General features: G+C 41.4%; 1 protein-coding gene across 1 annotated transcript in view; it reads left to right on the plus strand.

Moving 5' to 3' along the window:
• nlgn4xa (neuroligin 4 X-linked a) overlaps positions 1-22,968 on the plus strand; it is a 124,351-nt gene extending 101,383 nt beyond the window's left edge. The window contains exons 4-6 of the mRNA XM_006802636.3: positions 1,901-2,086; positions 7,663-8,452; positions 20,413-22,968. Of these exons, the coding sequence (XP_006802699.1) occupies positions 1,901-2,086; positions 7,663-8,452; positions 20,413-21,307 (1,871 nt within the window). The 3' untranslated portion in view covers positions 21,308-22,968. The remainder of the gene's footprint in view (positions 1-1,900; positions 2,087-7,662; positions 8,453-20,412) is intronic.
• The last annotated feature ends 472 nt before the right edge of the window (positions 22,969-23,440 follow it).

The raw sequence follows: 23,440 nt of genomic DNA on the forward strand, positions 1-23,440 counted from the left end.
ATGGACCAGTTTCACGTTGGACAAACTGTCTGTGTGTGTGTTTGGGTGATGTAATGCAAATATAATGAATCTTGAAATTTTCTTTTAAATGCAGCTTTCGTTTTGTTGGCGCTCTCCGATTCTTCTGGTGTCACATCTTTGGCTTTCTCTCCATTTTCAAAGACACTCCAGTGATTTTTTTGTCTTTGTGTCATTTTTGCGAGGGTTAGCTTGCAGACGTAATGATGCATCGAACGAAGAAAAAAAAGCTTTGTACTCTGTGATGTTTGTGTTATGTAAGTTTCCAGGTGGAGGCTGACCATTGGTGGAAGATGGAATGAGGCCGGCTACAAATTGGGACCTGACTGGGCCGGCAGCCTCTCCTACTTCCTGTTTGTAGCGAGCCTTGCGTTTGGCCCTGTGTTGTGTGTGACTGAGTTTCTGAGAAGTGAAGAGCTAGGCTGCAGTGTAAAGAGTTTAGAAAGACCTCTATCTGGACGTGGTAGCTGTAGGGGTGGGAAGCCGCTTCTTTTAGACCCTTTTTCTCGTGTTTTGTTAGGGAGACGGGTAAGAGGCTTGTGTTTTCTTTTAGGGTTTTCTCACTGTAGGCAAGTTAGTTCTGTTTCATTTCTAGTGTGTTTTGTTTGTCGTTTTGTCCATGCCCACCCTGACGCTCACTACCTGTCGAATTAATAAAACAAATAGTGGCTGTGTGTTTTACTTCTTTGCTTTCTTTTTCTTGTTTTCCTTGTGTTGCACTCCGGCTCCCCCTAGGCCGGTGTGCAACAGGGATATTTTCTTGACACACTTTAGAACCAGCAGGGTTGTCAAAACACGACAACCTACCTCAGTATCGTTGTTGACCATGTCCATCCATTTATCACCAGTGCCCCCATCTTCTAATCCCTGTTTCCAGCAGGAGATTTGTTATTGTGTTATTGTGTCTTTGTCGCATAGCTCAAATCACCTCAGACTGTTATGTGACGGCTGTGTGCAGGCAGGAGTGGTAGTAGGAGGACCCAGTGTGCAGACACTCGGAGGCGGAACGTGAACTCAAAACAGCTTTAATGCTGAACTCAAAAGGGCAACAAAACTAGGAATACAAAATACACTTACGCAGACAGAACACACAGCTAAGGGTAGATCGCGACAAGGACACAGAGAAACACAGGGCTTAAATACACAGAGGGAGCAATCAGGGAATGAGTAACAGGAGGGAAACACAGCTGGGGCAAATCAGGCCTAACGAAACAGGCGAAGCGAAACCAGATACATTAACATCAGACACGGACCTTCAAAATAAAACAGGAAACAACACAGACTGAAAATAATAACACAGAGCTGGAATTTAACATAGGTTCCCTTTGAAACTTTAATATATAAGATTCCTATTTTTAAAAAAGTCACCAGAAGGAGGCAGCATTTACCAGACAGTTTAGTGCACATAAACTCTGCATCACAGTTTAGAGGCACGTTTAAAGGAAATTTGTGGGCTTTTTCTTTGTGCTTGTAGAAACGAGGATGATAGGTACTATTTTAAGTTTAATAGATAGTAGGTACTTCTTCAAGTGTGTTTAAGCTATATTCTACAGCATTGTACACACTAGTACCTCCAGATGGTTTCAGAAGATTTTAAAAAGAAGCTCAGTGCCGCTTTGGTCCAGTCATGAAATAATTACACAGAGAAGCACAATCTTCTGTTTTCATAATATACTCAAGGTCACATTGATTCAGATGAGAAATACAACACCTTTTCACCAGTTTAACTTGCCTTGAGATTAAAAAAAGTGTACTAGGCATTTCAGAGATTAAAAAATTACTTGTAATTTGAATACTCCCATTAAATCATTAATTCATTTAATTAAATTTAATTAAATCATTAAATCAGTGCCTTTTCTCTTGTGTGTTTTCACCAATACAGGGTTTCTAAGCACAGGAGACCAGGCAGCCAAGGGCAACTATGGACTGCTGGATCAAATTCAGGCTCTCAGGTGGATCAAAGAAAACATCCAGGCCTTCAAAGGAGACCCAAAGCGAGTGACCATTTTTGGCTCTGGTGCAGGAGCATCGTGTGTCAGCCTGCTAACCCTCTCACATTACTCAGAAGGTACATGTTCTTTTTCACGGATCAACCACAGTAATATATGGTCAAAAGCAGGCGTCTTGTCATCAGTTTATAATTCCTGCTGTTATTTTGATGCAGAGTGGATTTCACATCAAAAACAAACCCACAGTGAATCATGAAGTGTGGAAGTTTTTTTTAAAGCAGACCTGAAATGATAACACATTTCATAGTAGAGGAAACAATGTAGCAAAAAGACATCTGTTTTCTCTTGTTTAGTTAAAATTAAAGGGCATCATAATCAGGGCTGCCACGATTAGTCGACTATCAAAATCGTCGACGACTGATTTAATCGTCGACGCGTCGTTTGAAGCTTTGTAAGATCCCAAAAGACGCAGGAATAAGTAGTAGGATTTAAGAGTGTAATAACGGACTGAAACAGAAGATGGCAGCACTGCAGGTACAAGGATGCCAGCTGCCGTTAAACCCAGAAGAAGAAGAAGAAGCTGTGTCCCAGAATTCATAGCGCGGCCCAGCTCAGTTTCCAACAATGGCGGCAGCTGGTTAGTTTTAATATTACTCTTATTATTCTTTCTGGGTCACAAAATAAACGTTTAACATATTTTCAGGCGAGAATGTAGCCGTGTAAACCTCAAATATCTGCTCAGTTTATCAAGACACCACATATTTTCAAAAGCGCTCCGACGTTTTCGGAGACGTCTGTTAGCCACTAGCTCGATAGCTAGCCGGGGGCTAGGCTCACTAGAGCCGTGAGAACACCGGACTCCCCGCAAATCGTTTCCAAACCCACCGCCGTCTTTCGCTACTCAGGTTAAACATGATATATAAGTCACTTAGATAACTTAAAGATGTTATTGTTTGGCTTTTTTTTTTAGTATTTTATTTGTTCCTGAGTAAATAGGTTTGGCTGAGATTAAAGTTATAGTTTTTACACAGCTGAATAAACATCAAGCAGACAGCTGATTATCAGAAGTGTGAGATGCTCCAGAATTTACTCCGGTGCCCTGTTATATTTTAGATAGCAAGGAGTTTATTAAACTTCACCGAAACAATCTGCAAATGTCATTAAAATTGAATAAACTATCATCTTGTCTTTATTTTTAGTTAGCACATACCTTAAACACTTAAAGCTGTAAGATAATGATAGTTATATAAGAGCAGATGCTGCTGGTGCAATAAGCTGTACGTTTTACGTCCAATGGATGATGATCTGATTAGTCGACTAATCGCAAAAATAATCGGTGACTAGTCGACTATCAAAATAATCGTTTGTGGCAGCCCTAATCATAATGCTAGGGTGGCTCAGTGGTGCAGTGGTTAGCACTGGCACCTCACAACCAATCCAGCCTGGGGCTTATCTGCGTGCAGTTTGCATGTTCTCTGTGGAAAAATAGGTTAGGTGTACCGGTGATTCTCATCATAGGTGTGAAGATTAGCATCCTGCCTTGAATGTACCTTGCCTTTCGTGCTAGGATAGCTGGGATATGTTATGGATAGTGGAGAGTTAAAACTGAATACATTATGAGAGTTGAGGCATTTGCATTTTTTACTACTAACCACAACTCCTACAGTATTAAATAGATTCATGCAGTTATTTAGACCTATCCCTCACTTACCCTTGATATTTGGGATGCAAACAAGTAGCTCCTGCATCTGTTTCCTCTTGCTTTGCATTTACATACATCTGTGGCAAGGGGCATGTGCAATAGTTAACAATGGCAACACTGTTTTGAAGTATTTATTTGTCCTCAAGTGAATATATGTATACCTAGGTAATCAGATTTTTCTCAAACATAGACTGGATTCATTTATATTCAGTTAGCATTTTTATATCCAGCAAATCAAACACTTAATTGACTTTTACTGTGCACAGCAGCTAGAGGTCGATGGGCAATTTTTGTAAACAAAGAAACAAAACCACAGAAAAGAGAACCTAAGCTCTGCTCAGCTGAAGCGCTTCAGTTTGTATATCCATCGACCCCGTCTGTTCACCGTGTGTAGCTTTTTCAAACAAGAAATATTCCTGTATGAAAATGGAGTGTTTGTCTCTTAGATTATTTCTAATACAGAGAACACTTCATACGTTTGACAAACATGCACGTTCCTTGGGTTGTTTATCATATCTGATACTGAAATGCAGTCTGTAGTCATTTACACTGGAGCATGAGGTATGAATGAGAAAAGACTCTGGATTGTCTTGCTGTATTTACATCTTTGTTTACAGACAATAATATGGAAAATTTTAATTTAAAAAAAACAAACAAACAAGCAAAAATCAAGATTTGGAAGATTTGGAAAATGTTCTCACAGTTCCCCTTCAGCTGTCCTCTCTTTGTGATATGAAAACTTTGTCAAACAAAACTCTGCACAAAATGTATATTTTTATTTTGCTGGTAAAAGTCTCTTGGTCGCTTTACCAAATATGCAAGGGAAGGTTTTTATTTCTTTATGTCTTGGTGTTTCATTTTCCTTATCTTGTACTTGTAAACATGTAAACATGAATGGCTTGATATACACATATAAAATCCCTTGCTTTCAACTGCTGCAGCAGTCATGGTGCCCACACACCCTTGTAGGCAACCTTCATTTTATCAGACTTCACAAAGGATTGTCACTTGTTGCCTCAGTTGGATCTCTGTTGTAAAGCTGCCATAAAGATTTATGTAGCTTCAACATTTGCATTAGCAGCATACCAGAATCTGATAACACTCTCACTCTTTCAGTGTGTATAGTTTTAGAGTGAACATCTAACTAACAGTGACAGTGGTGAAAGCTTGTACACGACTAACCAGGCTTTATGGGAAATATCTGCTCTGTCTGTATAACATACTTTTCAACTCCGGCTGAGTCACCACTGTGTTTGCATGAATATAAATAGAACCCATGGAAAGAAAGGATTTTATACATGACTTCAGTATTCCTACCGTGCTGTGGCCCACTTACTGACTGGCAGCTCGAGGAGTCATGCTAACAATGTTCCAGAATGTGGAACCAGCCTGAAGTACAGTAACAGCAAATGTCTTCTATAGTTTATCATTCATTCATTCGTTAGAGACAGAAAGACGTAAATTAAATATTATGAATTATTCTATTATTTGCTATGAAATGTGTGCTGGAAATAATGGAGACATGGCTTCTTAGAATTCTGTTATACTGGTCTGCCCAGTGTTATTTGAGAAGTCTTACCCACATCACACCATCATGTACTAATGTGTAGTCATGATCTGTAAGTGTTGAAGTGTTGGAGGACTGGCTAACCAAAAAGAAACTAACTCTACTACATGAGCAGATCTGGCAGCACAAATGAATCAGCTACCAATGGAGGAGATGCCTACATAATGGCTAACTGAAGGCCGGACAGTCCTGATCCTCAAGGATCCCCAGACTGGTCCCATCCAACTACCAGCCATTACCCTGCCTCAGCTTAACATGGATGCTCCTGAAAGGCATCATAGCGGCTACGATGAACAGGCTCAATACATCAGCAGGGCCCAGAAAGGAACTGGCAGAAACACCAACTCCGTGTAGATAGAGCAGTCTCTCGAGTCTGTAAGACCAGACTAACCGACCTGTGCACCGCCTCTACTGACTATAAGAAAAGCTGCAACACTGCATCAGACATGGATCCAGAAATGCCTAAAACAGTACAAGACCTACACTTTTGGATATAATGCAAACGCCATTAAGTGCGGGATTTCCCAAGTATTAACCTGTCCCCACTACTGTTCTGCATAGGCCTGAACACTCTCAGCCAGATCGTTAATAAGACTGGCTACAGATACAATACAATACGATACAACTTTATTTGTATAGCACATTTAAAAGACCAGTGGTACACCAAAGTACTTTACAATAAAAACAGGAAAATTAAGACAATAAATAAAAGACTATTAACAAAGTACCACATATGTCATCAGGCTAAGGGCACTAATTATACAACAATAAAAGGGAATATAAGAACAAAGTTACTAAGAACAGATATAGCTAAAAGATAAAGTACATAAATAAGAAATTGAACCAGATATAAAATAGGGACACTAACTAGATGGAAAAGCTATGTTGAATAAATGAGTTTTTAAACGGGATTTAAAAGATAAAACTGAGTCTGACGCACGGACAGCGATAGGAAGGTTGTTCCACAGATTCGGTGCAACCAGGGCAAAAGCACGGTCACCCCTAGATTTAAGTCTAGATCTAGGCTGAGCCAGGAGTAATTGGGCTGAAGACCTGAGGGCTCGCCCAGGGACATATAGACTAAGAAGATAGTACATACTACTGGCATACTACAAGCTGTATGCCAGGAGTGAACAAGACATCAGTTCACTGATCCACACGACTCGGAACTCCAGCAAAGACATTGGAACGTCATTCGGACAAAGAGGGAAGGTAGTCAGAACTGAGGGGATTGCACTACCTGAAGGCAACATTGGAGATATTGAAGACAGCTACAAGTACCTTGGAATCCCACAGGCAAATGGGAATGACGAAGAGCCCACTAAGAAAGCCGTAAACATTTAATTCCTCCAGAGAGTAGACAAGTCCTGAGGAGTGAGCCGAATGGGAATAACAAGATCTGGGCAATCGATGCTTACACCCTGCTGGGATCATAAGTCCTGCACCCTGAGACCGTAAGCTAAGCGGGAGATGGCCAAGGACTAGTGAGTGTCAGAACTACTATCCAGGGTAAAACAACAAAGACCCATGAGTACATCAGGAAGATGACCTAAACTCGTCATTTGCTTAGTGAATACCTCAAGCAGCAAAACCCAAGAAAGAAGAGGAGCCATAGAGGGTTACTTACTATAGTCGTACAATAGAATAATGTATATCAAATTGCTTGAGATTTCGTTCTCCAAGATCATAACTGTGCTTGTCTTGCTTGGTATCGTGTTAACAAACAAGTGGCAAAACATTTGCTTTATCAAGGTGAAAGGTTGCCTAAGAGAGTTGAGGCTTTGTTAAAGGTGGTCGTACCAAATACCGACTTTCTAGCTTGTTTGAACTTGAAAACTCAGTTTTTGTTTCATATGTTGTATTTCCATGTTCAATAAATTGCTGCACCAGTTTTTAACAATGTGTGACAATGAATCTGAAAATAACTTTCACTGAGTTTTTCAGCGATTCTGAATTCGATTAAATGGTAAAAGGGCATGTACTCAGTAATCACTGTAACCAGACAAAAAGTTAAATAGATTAGAGTGCCATTAGAATCAGAATCAGAATCAGAAACTTTATTGTCATTGTCAAAGGTACAGCGTAATTTATTCCCCGATCATTGCAAAATCATCAAAATATAAATAAAACAATAAAATTCCATAAATAAAATAGATAGAATACTTAAAATACTAATAAGACGTAACAGTAAAACATTCACATACATTCCCACATACATGCTTCAGACCGTGCATAGATTAACACAAGAGTGGCGTGATGGACATTTTTTTTGTAGCATTCAGATGTGTTATTGCAGTTGGATAACAGCTGCAATAACACATCTATTTTGAAAGAGAAAAGTACTGTCGATTTTGTAATACCAATTTAAACCATAAAGCATGAATACAGTGAAGTGTGTATATCACTAACACGAATTCCAATCTCAGATCTGTTCCAGAAAGCCATCATCCAGAGTGGCACTGCTCTGTCCAGCTGGGCAGTCAACTACCAGCCTGCCAAATATACAAGAGCCCTGGCTGAGAAGGTGGGCTGCAACATGCTGGACACCATCGACCTGGTGGAGTGTCTGCAGAAGAAGAACTACAAGGAACTAATTGAGCAGTACATCACACCCGCTAAGTACCACATTGCCTTCGGGCCAGTGATCGATGGTGATGTGATCCCCGATGACCCCCAGATTCTCATGGAGCAAGGGGAGTTCCTGAACTATGACATTATGCTGGGGGTCAATCAGGGTGAGGGGTTCAAATTTGTTGATGGCATTGTGGACAGTGAGGATGGCGTGTCTGCCAATGATTTTGACTTTGCTGTTTCTGACTTTGTTGACCATCTGTATGGCTACCCCGAGGGCAAAGACACTCTCCGTGAGACCATCAAGTTCATGTACACTGACTGGGCTGACAAGGAGAACCCAGAAACTCGCCGCAAAACCCTGGTGGCTCTGTTTACTGACCATCAGTGGGTGGCACCAGCTGTGGCCACAGCTGACCTCCATGCTCAGTATGGTTCCCCCACATACTTCTATGCTTTCTATCACCACTGTCAGAGTGACATGAAGCCCAGCTGGGCCGACTCAGCTCATGGAGATGAAGTCCCATACGTATTTGGGATCCCCATGATCGGCCCAACGGATCTCTTCAACTGCAATTTCTCGAAGAATGACGTGATGTTAAGTGCTGTTGTCATGACCTACTGGACGAACTTTGCTAAAACAGGGTAAGTGCTTCTTTTCCTTGTTATTTCTTGTCCTTCACTGCTCTTTCTATTCAATGCCTCTATAGAATCAGTAGTATGAAACTCTTCTGAATACGTGTAAAATAACACAAGACAAATAGACAAAACATCAGATTCAGTAAAAGGATTAGATGTTATAGTTCCTGATATTGCATTGCTTTTCACTCGCTGGGCCCACGTCCTCATATTTAGGTTTGACAGCGTTTTAGTAGGAAAGGTGATGCTTTGACATGAATAGAGCTGCGGTTTTGGGAAGGCCTCAAAGGGGACTGGCGACGGCTCCCAGGCCTGGCAGATCCTCATGGACTAAATAGGAGTGAAGAAGTTAAAAAATGGAGAACAAGGAGGGAGGGAGGGGCACGTAAACAAGAATGATCAGCTTGCGGAACTGGGGGAACCACTGTAGATGACAGCTGGAAGGAGCGTGTTTGGAGCACGATCTGATATCCTCGTGTTGGTGTTGTTCCCAGATCATCATACTAAAGGTTGTTCCAGGATCAACATTGCAAGTGACCAATCAGAATTTTGTGATGTCATACTTTTGCGACTTCGGGAAAAACCGGCGTAAAACAAAAAACTGTACTTAAGCTGCGAGAAACCGCCTTTGTCCGCCGATCAACGGACCCTAACCCTGACCCTTTAATAAACACTAAGCAGAATTGATATTGTCCTTGCAACATTGGAATTTCATAAATGCACGAATGGGTTGGTGCGCAAAAGAATAACGTCACAATAATGTGATTGGTCACTTGCAATGTTGAACCTGGAACAACATTTTCATGATGATCTGGGAACAACACCAACACGACGATATCAGATCATCCGTGTTTGGAGGCGTGGTCCTGCTCCTGAAATTCTGATACATGATCTCCAATAAATGGAAAGAATCTTGAGGGATGGCTGTTATGAGTAAAGGCAGCCCAGAAACTTTACCAGCAGCACACATCGTTGTGTGCCTCAACTTTCGGTCTTTTACCCAAGCTAATCTGCCATTCTTTTGGGATCAGATTTATTTGAAATTTACTTTCTTTAAAGCACTATATGGAAGAAACCAAATTCATATTTCCATTTCGCTACCCTCTTATTCTCATAACTGGTTTAATTGTGCTGTGAGTGAAGTGGCAGCCTCGCTTCTGTCAGTCTGCCCCAGGGCAGCTGTGGCTACGACTGTAGCTGCCTCTACCAGTGTGTGAATGTGAGAGTGAATGGATAGTGGCATTTTAAAGCGCTTTGGGTGCCTTAAAAAGCGCTATATAAATGCAATCCATTATTATTATTATTAAGTGGCAAAAAAGCATCAAAGTGTTTTTTGTTTCTCAAGAAACCAGCTCCACGTGTTTTAATGACTGTAGTGGATTCAAATAGTCATTTAATTACTTCTGTAGTTCTTTTTTATTTTTATTTTCAGTTAAAATTTGCACTGAAGCCATGAATCACCATCAGACTCGGTGACTGTGAAGACATAACGTGTGATTCAAATCATTTTTATTACTTGCAAACACCTCCGTGAGCCCTAATGGGCAATGGATGACTCCTCCTATAAGGACAGAAATGTTTGATCATAGGGTAAAGGTGATCACATGAAATAAGACTGTCATGATTTAAATGAAAGAAATATAGGTGGATCCAATCTAGTGCAGCAAAATGACCTCCAAACCCTAATGAGATGCATTTATTGTATGTTTGTGACACAATAAATGACAGTATGGTGGCATGCATACACGTCAGGTAACCTATAATACGCACTGTGTATAAATACTTAATATTCTAAGGATAGACAGAACATAAACTCTTGCTAGCTTAGAGTTTGAATGATTAACATGTGAGTCAAAAAGATCAAGTGGAGGTTAATAAAACAAGTCAAATCCTCCAGCTGCTGCAGCAGTGCTGGTTTGATGAAAGGATTTTCTTGCTGTTTATATTTGGATCACGCTTTTGCTTCACACACACCTTGAGATTAGGTATCAGCGTGTTTGCAGCCCAGTCATACTGAAAATTCACTTTAAGGTGAATAAATAAAGTCATGATCAGCTATATAATCTGTAATCTTGCTGCTTTTTTAATGGGCACAGAATAAAGTCATGAATCATGGCAGAGTGATGGTTTTTTTTTTACTTTTCCTCATATTACTACAGGGAATTGGACAAGTTGAGCATGATACCATATGTGCATGTTAACCAAAAGAAATTAAGGCCAGCATATAAAGTTAAATCATTTCTTCCGCTTATCTAATTTAAGGGGTTGCTGGAGCCTATCACAAGTCGCCACTGTGTTGTAGGGCTAACACAGAGTGACACACAACATCCACACTCACATGCACAACCATTGGCAATTCAATAAAACCAGTTAACATAATCCCATTAACTGCATGACTTTGGATTGTGAGATGAAGCAAAGTACCTGAAGAGCACTCACACAGACACTGGAAGAACATTGAATTCACTCCAGTTCAATTTTATTTATGTAGCACCAAATCACAACAATGTGCTTGATATATATATATAGGATATATAATAGGATAAAGACCCTACAGTTTGGATCTTTAGCCATCAGAATTGTTGTCTGAAGGCCAAGAAAGATGCCAAGCGGATCCAAGTGGATCATCATGGCCTTGCCATTTCGGTCCATTTGATTGACCTTTATTATAATTATGTATTTATTTATTTTCCGTTGCTACAAACGGGACAGACATGACTGGGGGATAGGACAGGGAGAAAGAATGAAAGAAGGAGAGGGAGAGAAAGAAAAACAGAGGGGAGAAGAGATGGTGAGAAAGGGGGGAAGAAAGAAAAAGAAAAACAAACAAAACACCTGGATCACCTGTATGGAGAAGAAAAAACGGAAGAGAAAACAAACAAAAGAGCAACATAATAAAAACAACACCATCACAATAAACTAGCTAACAGTAGATAACAGTAGATACTAAATATTACATGTTATTGTGCAGCACGCAAGATCAACAGCGCACAATGTGCTTTGAGGCAGCAGCCAAGAAAGGTGTAGTCCGCATCTGTGTACACCTGTGTGGATCAGCATGCTTGTATTCCAAAGGTTTCTCCATGTAACAATCTGCTAGGGTATGTGGGGAGTCATAGCCCCGTCCCCCAGGGCATGAAGCAGGTATGGAGGAGATCCAGGCCCCAGAGTACAAGGACCCGAGGAGGACCACCAGGGGGGCAACTGTGCCACCCTCCTGGGAAGAGCTGAGGAGAGCCCCAAACGAGAGGTCACCCAGCAGCCACGGAGCAGAGGCCAGAGGGGGTTGCAGTGGCGTGCCCGCGGGCTCTGCCCGCAGCCAGCTGTGCCAGAGAGGACCGAGCCTCAGGCCCAGAGGCCAGAGGCCTGAGGGTACCCCACCCCCCGGAAGGGGCCCAGCCGGGCCACAGGCGCCACGCCCCGCCAATCGGCCACCAGGAGTGAGCGCCCAGCCCCAGACACCAAGAACCACCAACATCTGAAGCCCTGTGTGTGTGTGGGTGTGGAGGAGCGGGAAGAGGGAGGCAGCTGAGGATGGGGAGGGAAGAGAGGGAGGGGCAAGCGGCCCCTCCCTGGGGCCAGCTCACCCCAGTAGGCACCCCCACACTCTGGAACCCACCAGGGCAAGGGGGCCCAGGCCCATCCGGACCGGGGCCCACAGCAGCAGCTGGAAGGGATGCATTGGAGAGCAACTAGGGGTTAGTATCTCGCCAAAGGATACTTGACATGCAGACTGGAGGAGCCAGAGATTGAACCACCAACCTTCGGAACAGTCGATGACCTGCTCTACCTCCTGAGCTACAGCCACCCCAAGTGGGAAGTTAAACCTCCAGCAGAACCAGGTTCAGGGAGGGGCGGGGCCATCTGCTGCGAATGGCTAAGGGCGAGGTGTGGGAGCCAAGACAAAAGACACAGATGTGGACAAAGACACAATGTGGAAGAGAGCCAAAGATGAATAATGATGTTTAAATGCAGAGGTGTATGAACACATAATAAGTGAAAGCATGCACACTCCAAAGCACCCCAGTGTGGATGGTAGATGGGACACCTACTTGCTACTAAGTAAGACTGCTAATCGCTGCATCACTGTGCTACCCCAGGCTTTCATATTCAGATACACACAGCCCACTGCTGGTATTTTACAAATAACTTGAGTCTTGAGTAAAAAGGAGGAAAAATAAACTGCTCTCCTGAGATCAAAGTAATTAAGTATAATCATAATTAATATAACATTTAAGATTAAGATAGAGCTAACCGCGATGACCTATGTAATGTGAACTTACCGTTGATCCTTTTTTTCTAAAGATCACCATTTTAAAACTGACACTACAAAGCACGTTGTTTGAGATAACAGCTGAATAATAAGTGTACATGTGGGTTTAACTGCACGCTGAATATTCAAAACACATCAGCATAATTCTTTAAAGAAGTGGGTCTGTGAAGGTTCTCAGTCATCCAGGTCATCGTAGTCTAAGGAGCTTGCAAAGAAAAGCGTCTGGACTTCTTTAAGTTGCTTGAAGATGTTTCACCTCTCATCCGAGAAGCTTCAAATGGTCAAATGGTGGGGAGTCCCAGATTTAAACCTAGTGGGAGTTTCCCCCCACCATTTGACCATTTGAAGCTTCTCGGATGAGAGGTGAAACATCTTCAAGTAACTTAAAGAAGTCCAGACGCTTTTCTTTGCAAGCTCCTTAGACTTTAAAGAAGTGGCATATCATCAAAAATAGTTTATCTGCCTTTCATGGCTGCCACTTAAAGATGAAGCGTTTCAATATGACTGGAACATACTGATGTGATGTGTTGGATGATGCAGTGACAGCTGAGTTTCAGAATATCAGCTGTAGAAGGATAGCAGGCATAAGTTTTAGAAGTTTTGAACTTTTGAGTTGCCAGTGCCCTGATACAGGTATGTGTAGGGAGAGTCTAAGGGGCTTGGGAAAAAAAGCGTCTGGTTTTCTTGAAAACATTTAATCTGAGAAGCTTCTTTAGTTCTAAGAGCAATTGGTGGAGAGTCCCAGATTTTAAGCCCTATGGGAGTGTCCCCAAGAGGGTCATGGACCCCCTATTGATCCTCTACCTAATCACACAAGCCAAGGTGTGAAAACGGGTGTAGGTCACAATCAGCAAGTTTTGGGTGAGAAACCTAGTCTCACCCTATCACATGACTTACTGCGGTCAAATGGCTCAAGACGTATGTGGGCATTAATGCGTCTGGGAAGGATCTCAGAACCGCATCATAGATGGCAGACGGTTGGTGTCGTAAGCCCCGCCCTCTGTTCAAAGATGGTGGTGGCACGATGACCTGGATGACTGAGAATCTTCACAGACATACATGTAGGGAAAGGAGAAAAGTGATTACAGGCCCATTACATCTGTGTTGCTGCTGACTGGACTGAAAACAGTCATTTCGCAGCATCAGAGCACCTTCCCTTGGAAACAGCGAATGTTTTTCAGGCAGACGAACAAACGTTGAGTCTCTCTCTGTTCAGTCCTAGAGCGATTTTAATATTGAAGTCTCCACAACTGATTTAGAAAGTGGAAGAATCAGCAGTATGTCAGCCTTCACTGCTTTAAATGCTTCCTCTCTTTGTCTTTTATGAGTTTTATGAGTGCCATATATTTCCCATTTTTCATGAAGTGATATCATAAAAGCTGCATTGCAACTGCAATCTTAAGTAATGTTTTAGACTCTGTTCACTTCATAAGATCATCATTTGCTGATTCACCTCTCCCAAAGTATTTGGCCTCTACCTCCTTCCCATCCCTGTACCTCAGATTAAAACAGGATTGAAACTATACATCTCTTTATATTTTTTTAATATACTACTTTATTCATAGATATTTTAAGCTGGGACAAAGTAACACTGAAAGTATCTGTTGCACCTCTGTAGTGACATTGCATTGCAGCTGTGAATTATAAAACACCTGCTTTATGGACAGGAACACAGATTTAGGATTCCAACGTACAGCAAGAGTCGCTGTTTCCAACAGATGGGATGCTTGATGGAAACATGGAAGAGGAGTATATATTTTGCTGTTCAATAAGCATGGAGGACCTCGAACATTGACATTTCTTAAAGCTGATGGGGATGGCATATTGTTCGAGCATATGTTAGTGCTGAGATGACAGGCCTTAAGTGAAACCTCGCCACCTGCTAGCAACACCTAATGTATGAGTCCATATGTAAGCACCGGTTGGAGGGCGAGCCTCGCAGCGTTGCTGTGATCAACCTTTTTAATGAGAGGACAAATTTATGAAATGGCACAGGTGGTGCTAGGAACATATTACATTCGTGTCTTTGAACTGGAAACTCTACAGAAATATTCTCTATGGCCTACATTAGCTGTTAGAATATAGAAAGCATTAATACTGGGAAGTGTTTAGGTATGAATGCCACTGATGCTGGGGTCGGGTTGTTGTTGGTTCGGTTTGTTTTCTGTGTGTATCCATCTGAATTCCAGACTTTTTTCCCTTACTTGACATGAAACGTGGGTTTACATAATCAGACACCCATCCATGCCCAAATGATATCTCTCCTTAACATTTTATAGGAGGTTTTTCAAATTTGGCACTCACTCGCTCAAAGGTAAGAGATTCAATACAAATTCATGTCTTCCACACAAGGTAGAAAACCTGCTTGTAATTCAGCTCTGTTATTCAAAATGCTGCAGCAAGAGTCCTGACAGGGACTAGAAAGAGAGAGCATATTTCTCCTGTTTTGGCTTCCTGTTAAATCCAGAATTCAAAATCCTGCTCCTCACATACAAGGTCTTAAATAATCAGGCCCCATCTTATCTTAATGACCTTGTAGTACCATATCACCCTATTACAGCACTTCGCTCTCGCTCTGCAGGCCTACTTGTTGTTCCTAGAGTATTTAAAAGTAGAATGGGAGGCAGAGCCTTCAGTTTTCAGGCCCCTCTTCTGTGGAACCAGCTTCCAGTTTGGATTCAGGAGACAGACACTATCTCTACTTTCAAGATTAGGCTTCAAACTTTCCTTTTTGCTAAAGCATATAGTTAGGGCTGGACCAGGTGACCCTGAATCCTCCCTTAGTTATGCTGCAATAGACGTAGGCTGCCGGGGATTCCCATGATGCATTGAGTTTTTCCTTTCCAGTCACCTTTCTCACTCACTATGTGTTAACAGACCTCTCTGTATTGAATCATACCTGTTATTAACCTCTGTCTCTCTTCCACAGCATGTCTTTATCCTGTCTTCCTTCTCTCACCCCAACCAATCACAGCAGATGGCCCCGCCCCTCCTTGAGCCTGGTTCTGCTGGAGTTTTCTTCCTGTTAAAAGGGAGTTTTTCCTTCCCACTGTCGCCAAAGTGCTACTCATAGGGGGTCATATGATTGTTGGGTTTTTCTCTGTATCTATGAAGCGCCTTGAGGCGACTTTTGTTGTGATTTGGCGCTATATAAATAAAATTGAATTGAATTGAATTGAATTGAATAACAGAAGGTGGTGAACAAATATTTGAATAGGTCTGGACAGATATGGATGTAAGTACAAAGCAGACTGCTTAGCAGATACATACAACTGCAGTCTTCATTTTTGTGAAAGTTCCTAAAGATGTGCAGAAAACGTGGCGTTGTGCTGGCTACATAGCAAGAAAGTTCTGGTTTTGAGCCTTTTTGTCAGCTGGGGTCTCATTTTGTGTGTTTTATTTCTAAAGTATTGCTAAACTGGACACATCAACTTTCTATTTTAAACTATAGACTCTACAATAATACAGAGTAAGCATTTGGTGACAGATGAAAAGAAAAACTCCCTAACAACAGGAAGAAACCTCTGTCAGAATTAGACTTGGGGAGGATTTAAAAGTAGAATGGGAGGCAGAGCCTTCAGTTTTCAGGCCCCTCTTCTGTGGAACCAGCTTCCAGTTTGGATTCAGGAGACAGACACTATCTCTACTTTCAAGATTAGGCTTCAAACTCTCCTTTTTACTAAAGCATATAGTTAGGGCCTGCCGCAGCATGGTGGTTAGCACTGTTGCCTCACAGCAGTTTGATTCCACCGCCTGGTCTGGTCCTTTTTGTGTGGCGTTTGCACATTCTCCCTGTGTTTCTGTGGGTTCTCTCCGGGTACTCCGGCTTCCTCCCACAGTCCAAAGACATGCAGATAGTGGGGTTAGGTTAATTGGTAACTTTAAATTCCCATAGGCGTCAATCTGAGTGTGAATGGTTGTTTGTCTCTGTGTTAGCCCTGCGACTGACTGATGACCTGTTCAGGGTGTAACCTGCCTCTTACCCTAAGGACAGCTGGGATAGGCTCCACCCCCACCGTGACCCTGAAATGGATAAGTGGAAGAGAATGGATGAACACGTCCATCCATCCATCCATCCAACACTTACCACCTAAGGGCTTTAAGATAAGATGGGCCCTGATTATTCAAGGACATTCAAGCCAATATGGGCAAAATCTGCTCTCTCTTTCTAGTTGATCCAAAATGCTGCAGCATTTTAGCACTCCTGATAATAAATACAGTAGTCCAGCCCAGAAGAAATGCACAATGTTTTCTATGCAGCACCTGAGAAAAGATGCTTCTAATTTTAGAGCTATTACACAAACGCAAGAAAGCAGTCCGACATATTTGTTTAAAATTTCCGTTGAAGTCCAAAGTAATGCCATCCAGAGTTTTATCTGAATTTGCTATGCCTTCTAATAATGCTGGGGGTATTACAAAACCCTGTAACACCACAATTAGACCTGTGTGAAGAGAACTCCTCATTTACATGAACAAATCTGTTAGATAGATTCAAACCATTGCAGTGCAGTGCTTTGATTACATACGGCATCTGCTAATCTCAAAATAAGGCTATTTGAGTAAGAGTTGTACCCAACCTGCAAAGCCTCCAAGGCCAGACAAGCTCAGGGTAGTGCAGCATAAGCTGTGGCTTTGAGTTCTGTATACCAGACATGTGAAATATTAGTAAATACAGTTTCCATCCCATAAATGTCTACACTAATGTATTTGTTTAGCTGTTCATTTATTTGGTATATAGCAATACATTACACTGGTATATTTATTTTTTTGCTGCTGTGTAAATACTATGGAAAGAATACAATCACATAGAGTAAAATGGTAAATGGTTCTTATGCAGCTCTTTTCTATCAGAGCAATCAAAGCGCTTTACACAGCTTACCTCATTCACCCACTCATACAAACACTGTGCTCTTTATATGTAAGGGCTCTAACATTCACACACATTCATACTCTGATGGATGCATTGGAGAGCAACATGGGGTTGGTATCCTGCCCAAGCATATTTGGTATCCAGACTGGAGGAATCAAAGCACCAAGCTTCCAATTAGCAGCTGACCTGCTGTGAGCTATAGCTTACAAAAAACAGGTTTAATAAACATTTAAAGGATTACAAAATGAATACATCTTCTTAACCTTAAAGACCAGCAATTTAATAACAATATAACATTATAATTGAGTTTGATTCTTCAGTTCTCCAATATCTAGCCAGTTTTACTAAGCTCCTTATATATTCTGATATATATGAAGGTACACGTACAAGTGTGTGTGTGTAGGTGTGTGAGTTTTCTGATAATATATGGAATAACATATCAAGAACTGTGATTGTAGAACTCTTGGGTCAGCTTTTTCTCCCTTAAGACTTTATTTCATTGGACAAGGTCATGTTTCGAGCCCAGATAAGACACTTTAACCCTTTAAAGCCGGTCGGAGCAGCACGCTCTGTTTTGCGTAACTATTTTTAAATCCCGGTAGCTCTGCAACCACGTGAGCTAGCGCAATAATTTTTTTTGCATATGAAACCGGAGGAGTTGTACTTACATCTTATGCCATCAGCTTGTCCTCGGTCACAGTTTCCTTCCACATATAGCTTTGCAAAAACTGCATAAAAAGCACTTGCAGCAACAAAAACATAATATTCCAGAAACACGCTTTGCCAATCCGATCAGCTGTTCATAACACTTCCTACATTGGATTAGACGTCAGCGCGAACTATCGCATGTCCGCCATGACCTGCCCAAAACCGGAAGTGATGTCATTTTCGCGGAAATTTAGTTTTTTTTACCATCAGGGCCTCATGAGCCTATACTGGTGTTTTTAAAAGTTATGTTTGACTTTATGACTTTCTGTGTCGTTTCTGGGATGCTTAGGACTCATATTGCACTGCTGGAAATAGTTTATTTTGATGCATATGCTGCTTTTTTGCAAATTTGCACTATAATATTTATTTTCGTTTTTCCTGCAGTGGCGGACTTGGTTCTATGGTAGGTCTTAAAGGGTTAAGAATAATAAACACCAATAAACAGACTCGGCAGTATTTAAGTCATCAGTCACCAGTGCTTTGTGGTGAAGAGAGAGCTGGGAGTAAAAGTGAAGCTCTCGATTTAACAGTTGATCTGCGTTTCTGGTTACGAGCTTTGGGTAGTGACTGTAAGAACGAGATCGCAGATACAGGCGGCGTACATGAGCTTTCTCCAAAGGTTGGCTGGCCTCTCCCTTAGAGAGTGACGAGCTCGGCCATCTGGGAGGGGCTCAGAGTAGAGTCACATTGAAAGGAGTCAGTTTAGGTGGTTTGAGCATCTGACGAGGACGCCTCCTGTGTGAGGCGTTCCGGGCATGTCCTATCGGAAGGAGGCCCTGGGGCAGACACAAGACGTGCTGGAGAGATTATATTATATTATATTATCTCTCGGCTGGCCTGGGAACGCCTTGGTGTTCCACCGGAAAAGCTGGAGGAGGCTGCTAGGAAGAGGGAGGTCTGGGCTTCTCTCCTTAGGCTGCTTCTCCTGTGACTCAGCTCTGGATATGTGGAATAACATGGGGCAGCAGTTCTGTAGTAATAATAATAATTACAATAAGTACTGTTGCCTCACAGCAAAAAGGTCCTGGATTTGAATCCACCATCTCTCACACACACGCACAACGAGCTAATCATGAACATTTCCCCGTAAAATACAATCTTTAATTGCTGACAGTAGGAATTATACACGTGCTCTCAGGCTAAACTTGGCCTTAATAGCATTAAAAACGTCTTTCATAACTATTAAGTGAATTTAGCATTTTTGTCAGTTTGAGAGGGCAGCAGTGCATAAAGAGCAATATGCAGTACTACACTCTGGCTATGTTTCAGTTCAGGCTTCACTTAAGTGTTTAAGGATTCACAGTAATAATAATACTACTTTTAAAAGAAACTGATTCTAAGGATTTGAGGCACTGAAAATCACCGAACACTGAACAGAAAGTCAAGAGACCGGATATTTTCTAACATATTCATTCAGACTGTACACAACACATCTGTCTGTAATCACAAAATACGTCACAAACAGTGCTTCTTGTGTGAACTGTTCCTCTTGAGTACTGAGACAGACAACAACCCACAATCTGCGTGTCAGCTCCAAGGTTGTTGTATAGCTTTCACTCCCCCACAATCCTTCAAAGTTAATGAAATCATTCTCACAAAGTCACTGGAGAGGTAGCTCTTTCCCAAGCTATCAAAAGGTGCGCTGAGTAACACTGAATATTAAGAAAATGTGACAACAGACCTGGAAACGTGTCATTGGTGTACAAGGACACAGAAGACTTTGTCAGCTTGTGCATTCAAATTCAGAGTCACCTCCGAACACATTAGCTTTGGAAAGAAGGAGCAAACAGATGAAAACAGATGAAAGACTTTGATGTTTGGGGCTAATGACTTGTCTGGAAGTGTCACAAATCCGTGCTAACTGAATCTAATGGACATTGTTGAATTGTATAATCACTTTAAAACTATTTGAGGAAGAGCTAATTCAAAGTCAGAAAACCTGCTTTGTTACTTTGTGTTCACTGTGTTTTAAATGGTAATGAATGAGATATACAGCTGTATATTTCCTTTGTCAAAATGAATTAGAAACACAGTAATGCAGTAATAACTAGCTGTCCAGAAACCCTTGGCATGTTGATTGAAAAGGGTTTTATCTCTTCTGCTTTTCTCTTCCAGGGATCCAAATCAGCCAGTTCCACAGGACACCAAATTCATCCACACAAAGCCGAACCGCTTCGAGGAGGTAGCGTGGACAAAGTACAACCCCAAGGACCAGCTCTACCTTCACATTGGCCTCAAACCTCGAGTCCGAGACCACTACCGAGCTACCAAGGTTGCGTTCTGGCTCGAACTGGTTCCGCACCTTCACAACATTAATGAATTTTTTCAATATGTATCCACTACTACTAAGATACCTCCACAGGACACTACACCGTATCCTTATACCAAACGATTCCCAGGTAAAAACAACTGGCCCTCCACCACACGCCACCCGGGAGTTCCTTCTGCCAACACCAAGCAAACAACCAACCAGCGCAAGAGCGGCGACCTGACGGATGAGTCAACCGTGGTGATTGAGACCAAACGGGACTATTCCACTGAGCTCAGCGTCACGATCGCCGTGGGAGCATCGCTGCTATTTCTGAACATCCTCGCCTTCGCTGCGCTCTACTACAAGAAAGACAAACGTCGCCATGAGTCCAACCAGCGCGTCCCCACCCCGCAGCGCAACTCCGCTCCAACCAATACTCCATCGACTGCCAACGACGTAGCCCATCTGCAGAGCGAGGAACTGATGTCTCTACAGATGAAGCAGCAACAGCTGGAACACGAGCACCACCACGAGTGCGACTCGCTTCAGGCCCACGACACGCTGCGGCTCACCTGCCCACCGGACTACACACTGACTCTCCGCAGGTCACCTGACGATATACCGCTGATGACTCCCAGCACCATCACCATGATCCCCAATTCCCTGGCTGGCATGCAGCCTCTGCACAATTTCAATACGTTTGGTGGCAACCAGAACAGTACCAACTTGCCCCACGGCCACTCCACCACGCGGGTATAGCTCAGCTGGGACGGGACTGTGCCAGGTTCCCTCTGGATTAACAACCACCCACACGAGGAGAATATAAGTTATTCAGCAGATGTTATTTTGCTACCAAGTCTTCTTGAAACGTATATACAATATAAATCGATGATAAACTCACAAAACTATTCAAAATGAATGTTATTACAGTAATAACTCTGTTTGGAGCAAATTGTCACGAAGGTTTTCGAGGAGCGTTACCAAGACAACCAGTGGATGACTGTTATATAATCTCATGACACAAAAACAGCAGTTTCTATGTTGACAAAGACGACAGTTGGTGAAAAGCAACAATGGAACATCTTTTCCTCCATGCACCTGACTTGGGCACATGAAATGTATTTATGAAAACTTTGTATAAAAAGAACACGAAAAAAGGTATATCGACATGAGTGGAAATACAAAAAGTTTTAAAGAAGAAAAACAATATTAAAATTGCTCCTGAAACTATTGTTTTTATTTTATTTTGCTCGTGCTTTCTGTTGAGGTTTGTGTAAATATACCTGAACATCTATCATTCTTTCTTCCTGTTACCACTTGTGTTTCATTCGTTTTCGCACAATGACCAAATTGCGATCACAATCCCACGCTCAGAGAGTTGCACACTGCGGGTTTGCAGGTCACCACATACAGTACTGTCTCGTGCATTGCTTCGTGTCCACGTTTTAGATACTGCATGTCCAGAACGAGCTTTACTTTGCATTCAGACGTCTGCTGTCTGACAGTGTGGACTGACTCACTCCCATCACCCTGTTATGCTTCCAGCAGTTTTCTGTCTCGCAATCTCAGCACTGCCTGTGCTTACGATGTGACCAGCAATGTATTATTTAGAAATAAAAAGGCAGTGATTTTTTTGTATTAATATTAGTTGGATATGTTTGTAAAGAAATATATGTTAGATATTTTAAATTGTCATATGCTAGCAATATGTAAAGTATTGTGCCAGGATTGTGATATTTTGGGTTACAAAAAAGTGAATGAGTGTAAATATTAATGATGCTAATTATTATGAAATTACAACACGAGTAGTCATAACTCTCTTTCCATTTTGCATCCTATTATGAAAAAAGAGGCAGATGATTTTAAGCTACATTTGTAAATTCTATTAAATATATATTCATTTGGTCTATAAACCAGTCGAGATAACAAGGGTTTTAATATAGAGTTGAAAAGTCCTTCTTTAGTAGTTAGTCTTGTATTTATTTGCAGTTTTGCCTTCGGTAATACTACGCATATTTCTGGACACTTGTATAAAGTTTTTCTGCAACATTTTTAATAAAATATCACAGTATTTTCTAAATAAAAAAATGGGCGAGAGATAGAAAAGAAACATGGTTCAAGGTCTGATCGGATTATTTGTCTGGTGTGTGTTTAATTGGAGAGTATTACCACTGGATAAAAGAGCACACGTCAAAGCGTTTTCACTCCTACAAAGTCACATTCACCTTTGCACACATATTTCTACAGCAATTTATATTTTATAGAAATAAACTTTAGAAGTTTATCTGGGTTTATTGTGCCACAGCCACCCTGATAATAAAAAGCTTCACAGCAAGAACTCAAACTTTATCTGAAACAAGCAAAGGTAAGTCTTTCATGTTGTTTTAAGTATAATTCTTTAAAATGTTTATCTTGTTTCAATGTCACGCTCATGTTCTTCATCTGTGTTTTATTTAGTAAAAAACACTTTGATTTATTAAAACATTCAGAAATTACTCTGTCAGCTTTACTAGTCATTTTTTATCACAGTAAAAACAGTGATTTTGTTGTGATTCCACTGTCAGGCAATGCAAGTTTATCCCATATGGAAAAGAAATAGTAAAAACATATATGATTTACTCATGAAAGTGGCCACTTTCTCATTACTTTCATATATTGTTTTAGTAAGTATCCAAAACATACAAGTTTCATTGTATAATTTTTCAAGGGATCTTGTATCTGTTTTCACTCTTGTATGCTTTTCATACAAGTTTCACACAAGACAGATACAAACTTTATAAGACTTATATATATCTTTTCCATATGGGATTTATATGTATTTGTATAGCACAATTCAACAACAAGGTGATTCAAAGTGCTTTACAGAGACATTAGAAACAAAAACAAATAAAA

This window comes from Neolamprologus brichardi, chromosome 23 (genome assembly GCF_056152115.1).
Source record: "Neolamprologus brichardi isolate AB-2024 chromosome 23, ASM5615211v1, whole genome shotgun sequence".
Taxonomy (NCBI): domain Eukaryota; kingdom Metazoa; phylum Chordata; class Actinopteri; order Cichliformes; family Cichlidae; genus Neolamprologus; species Neolamprologus brichardi.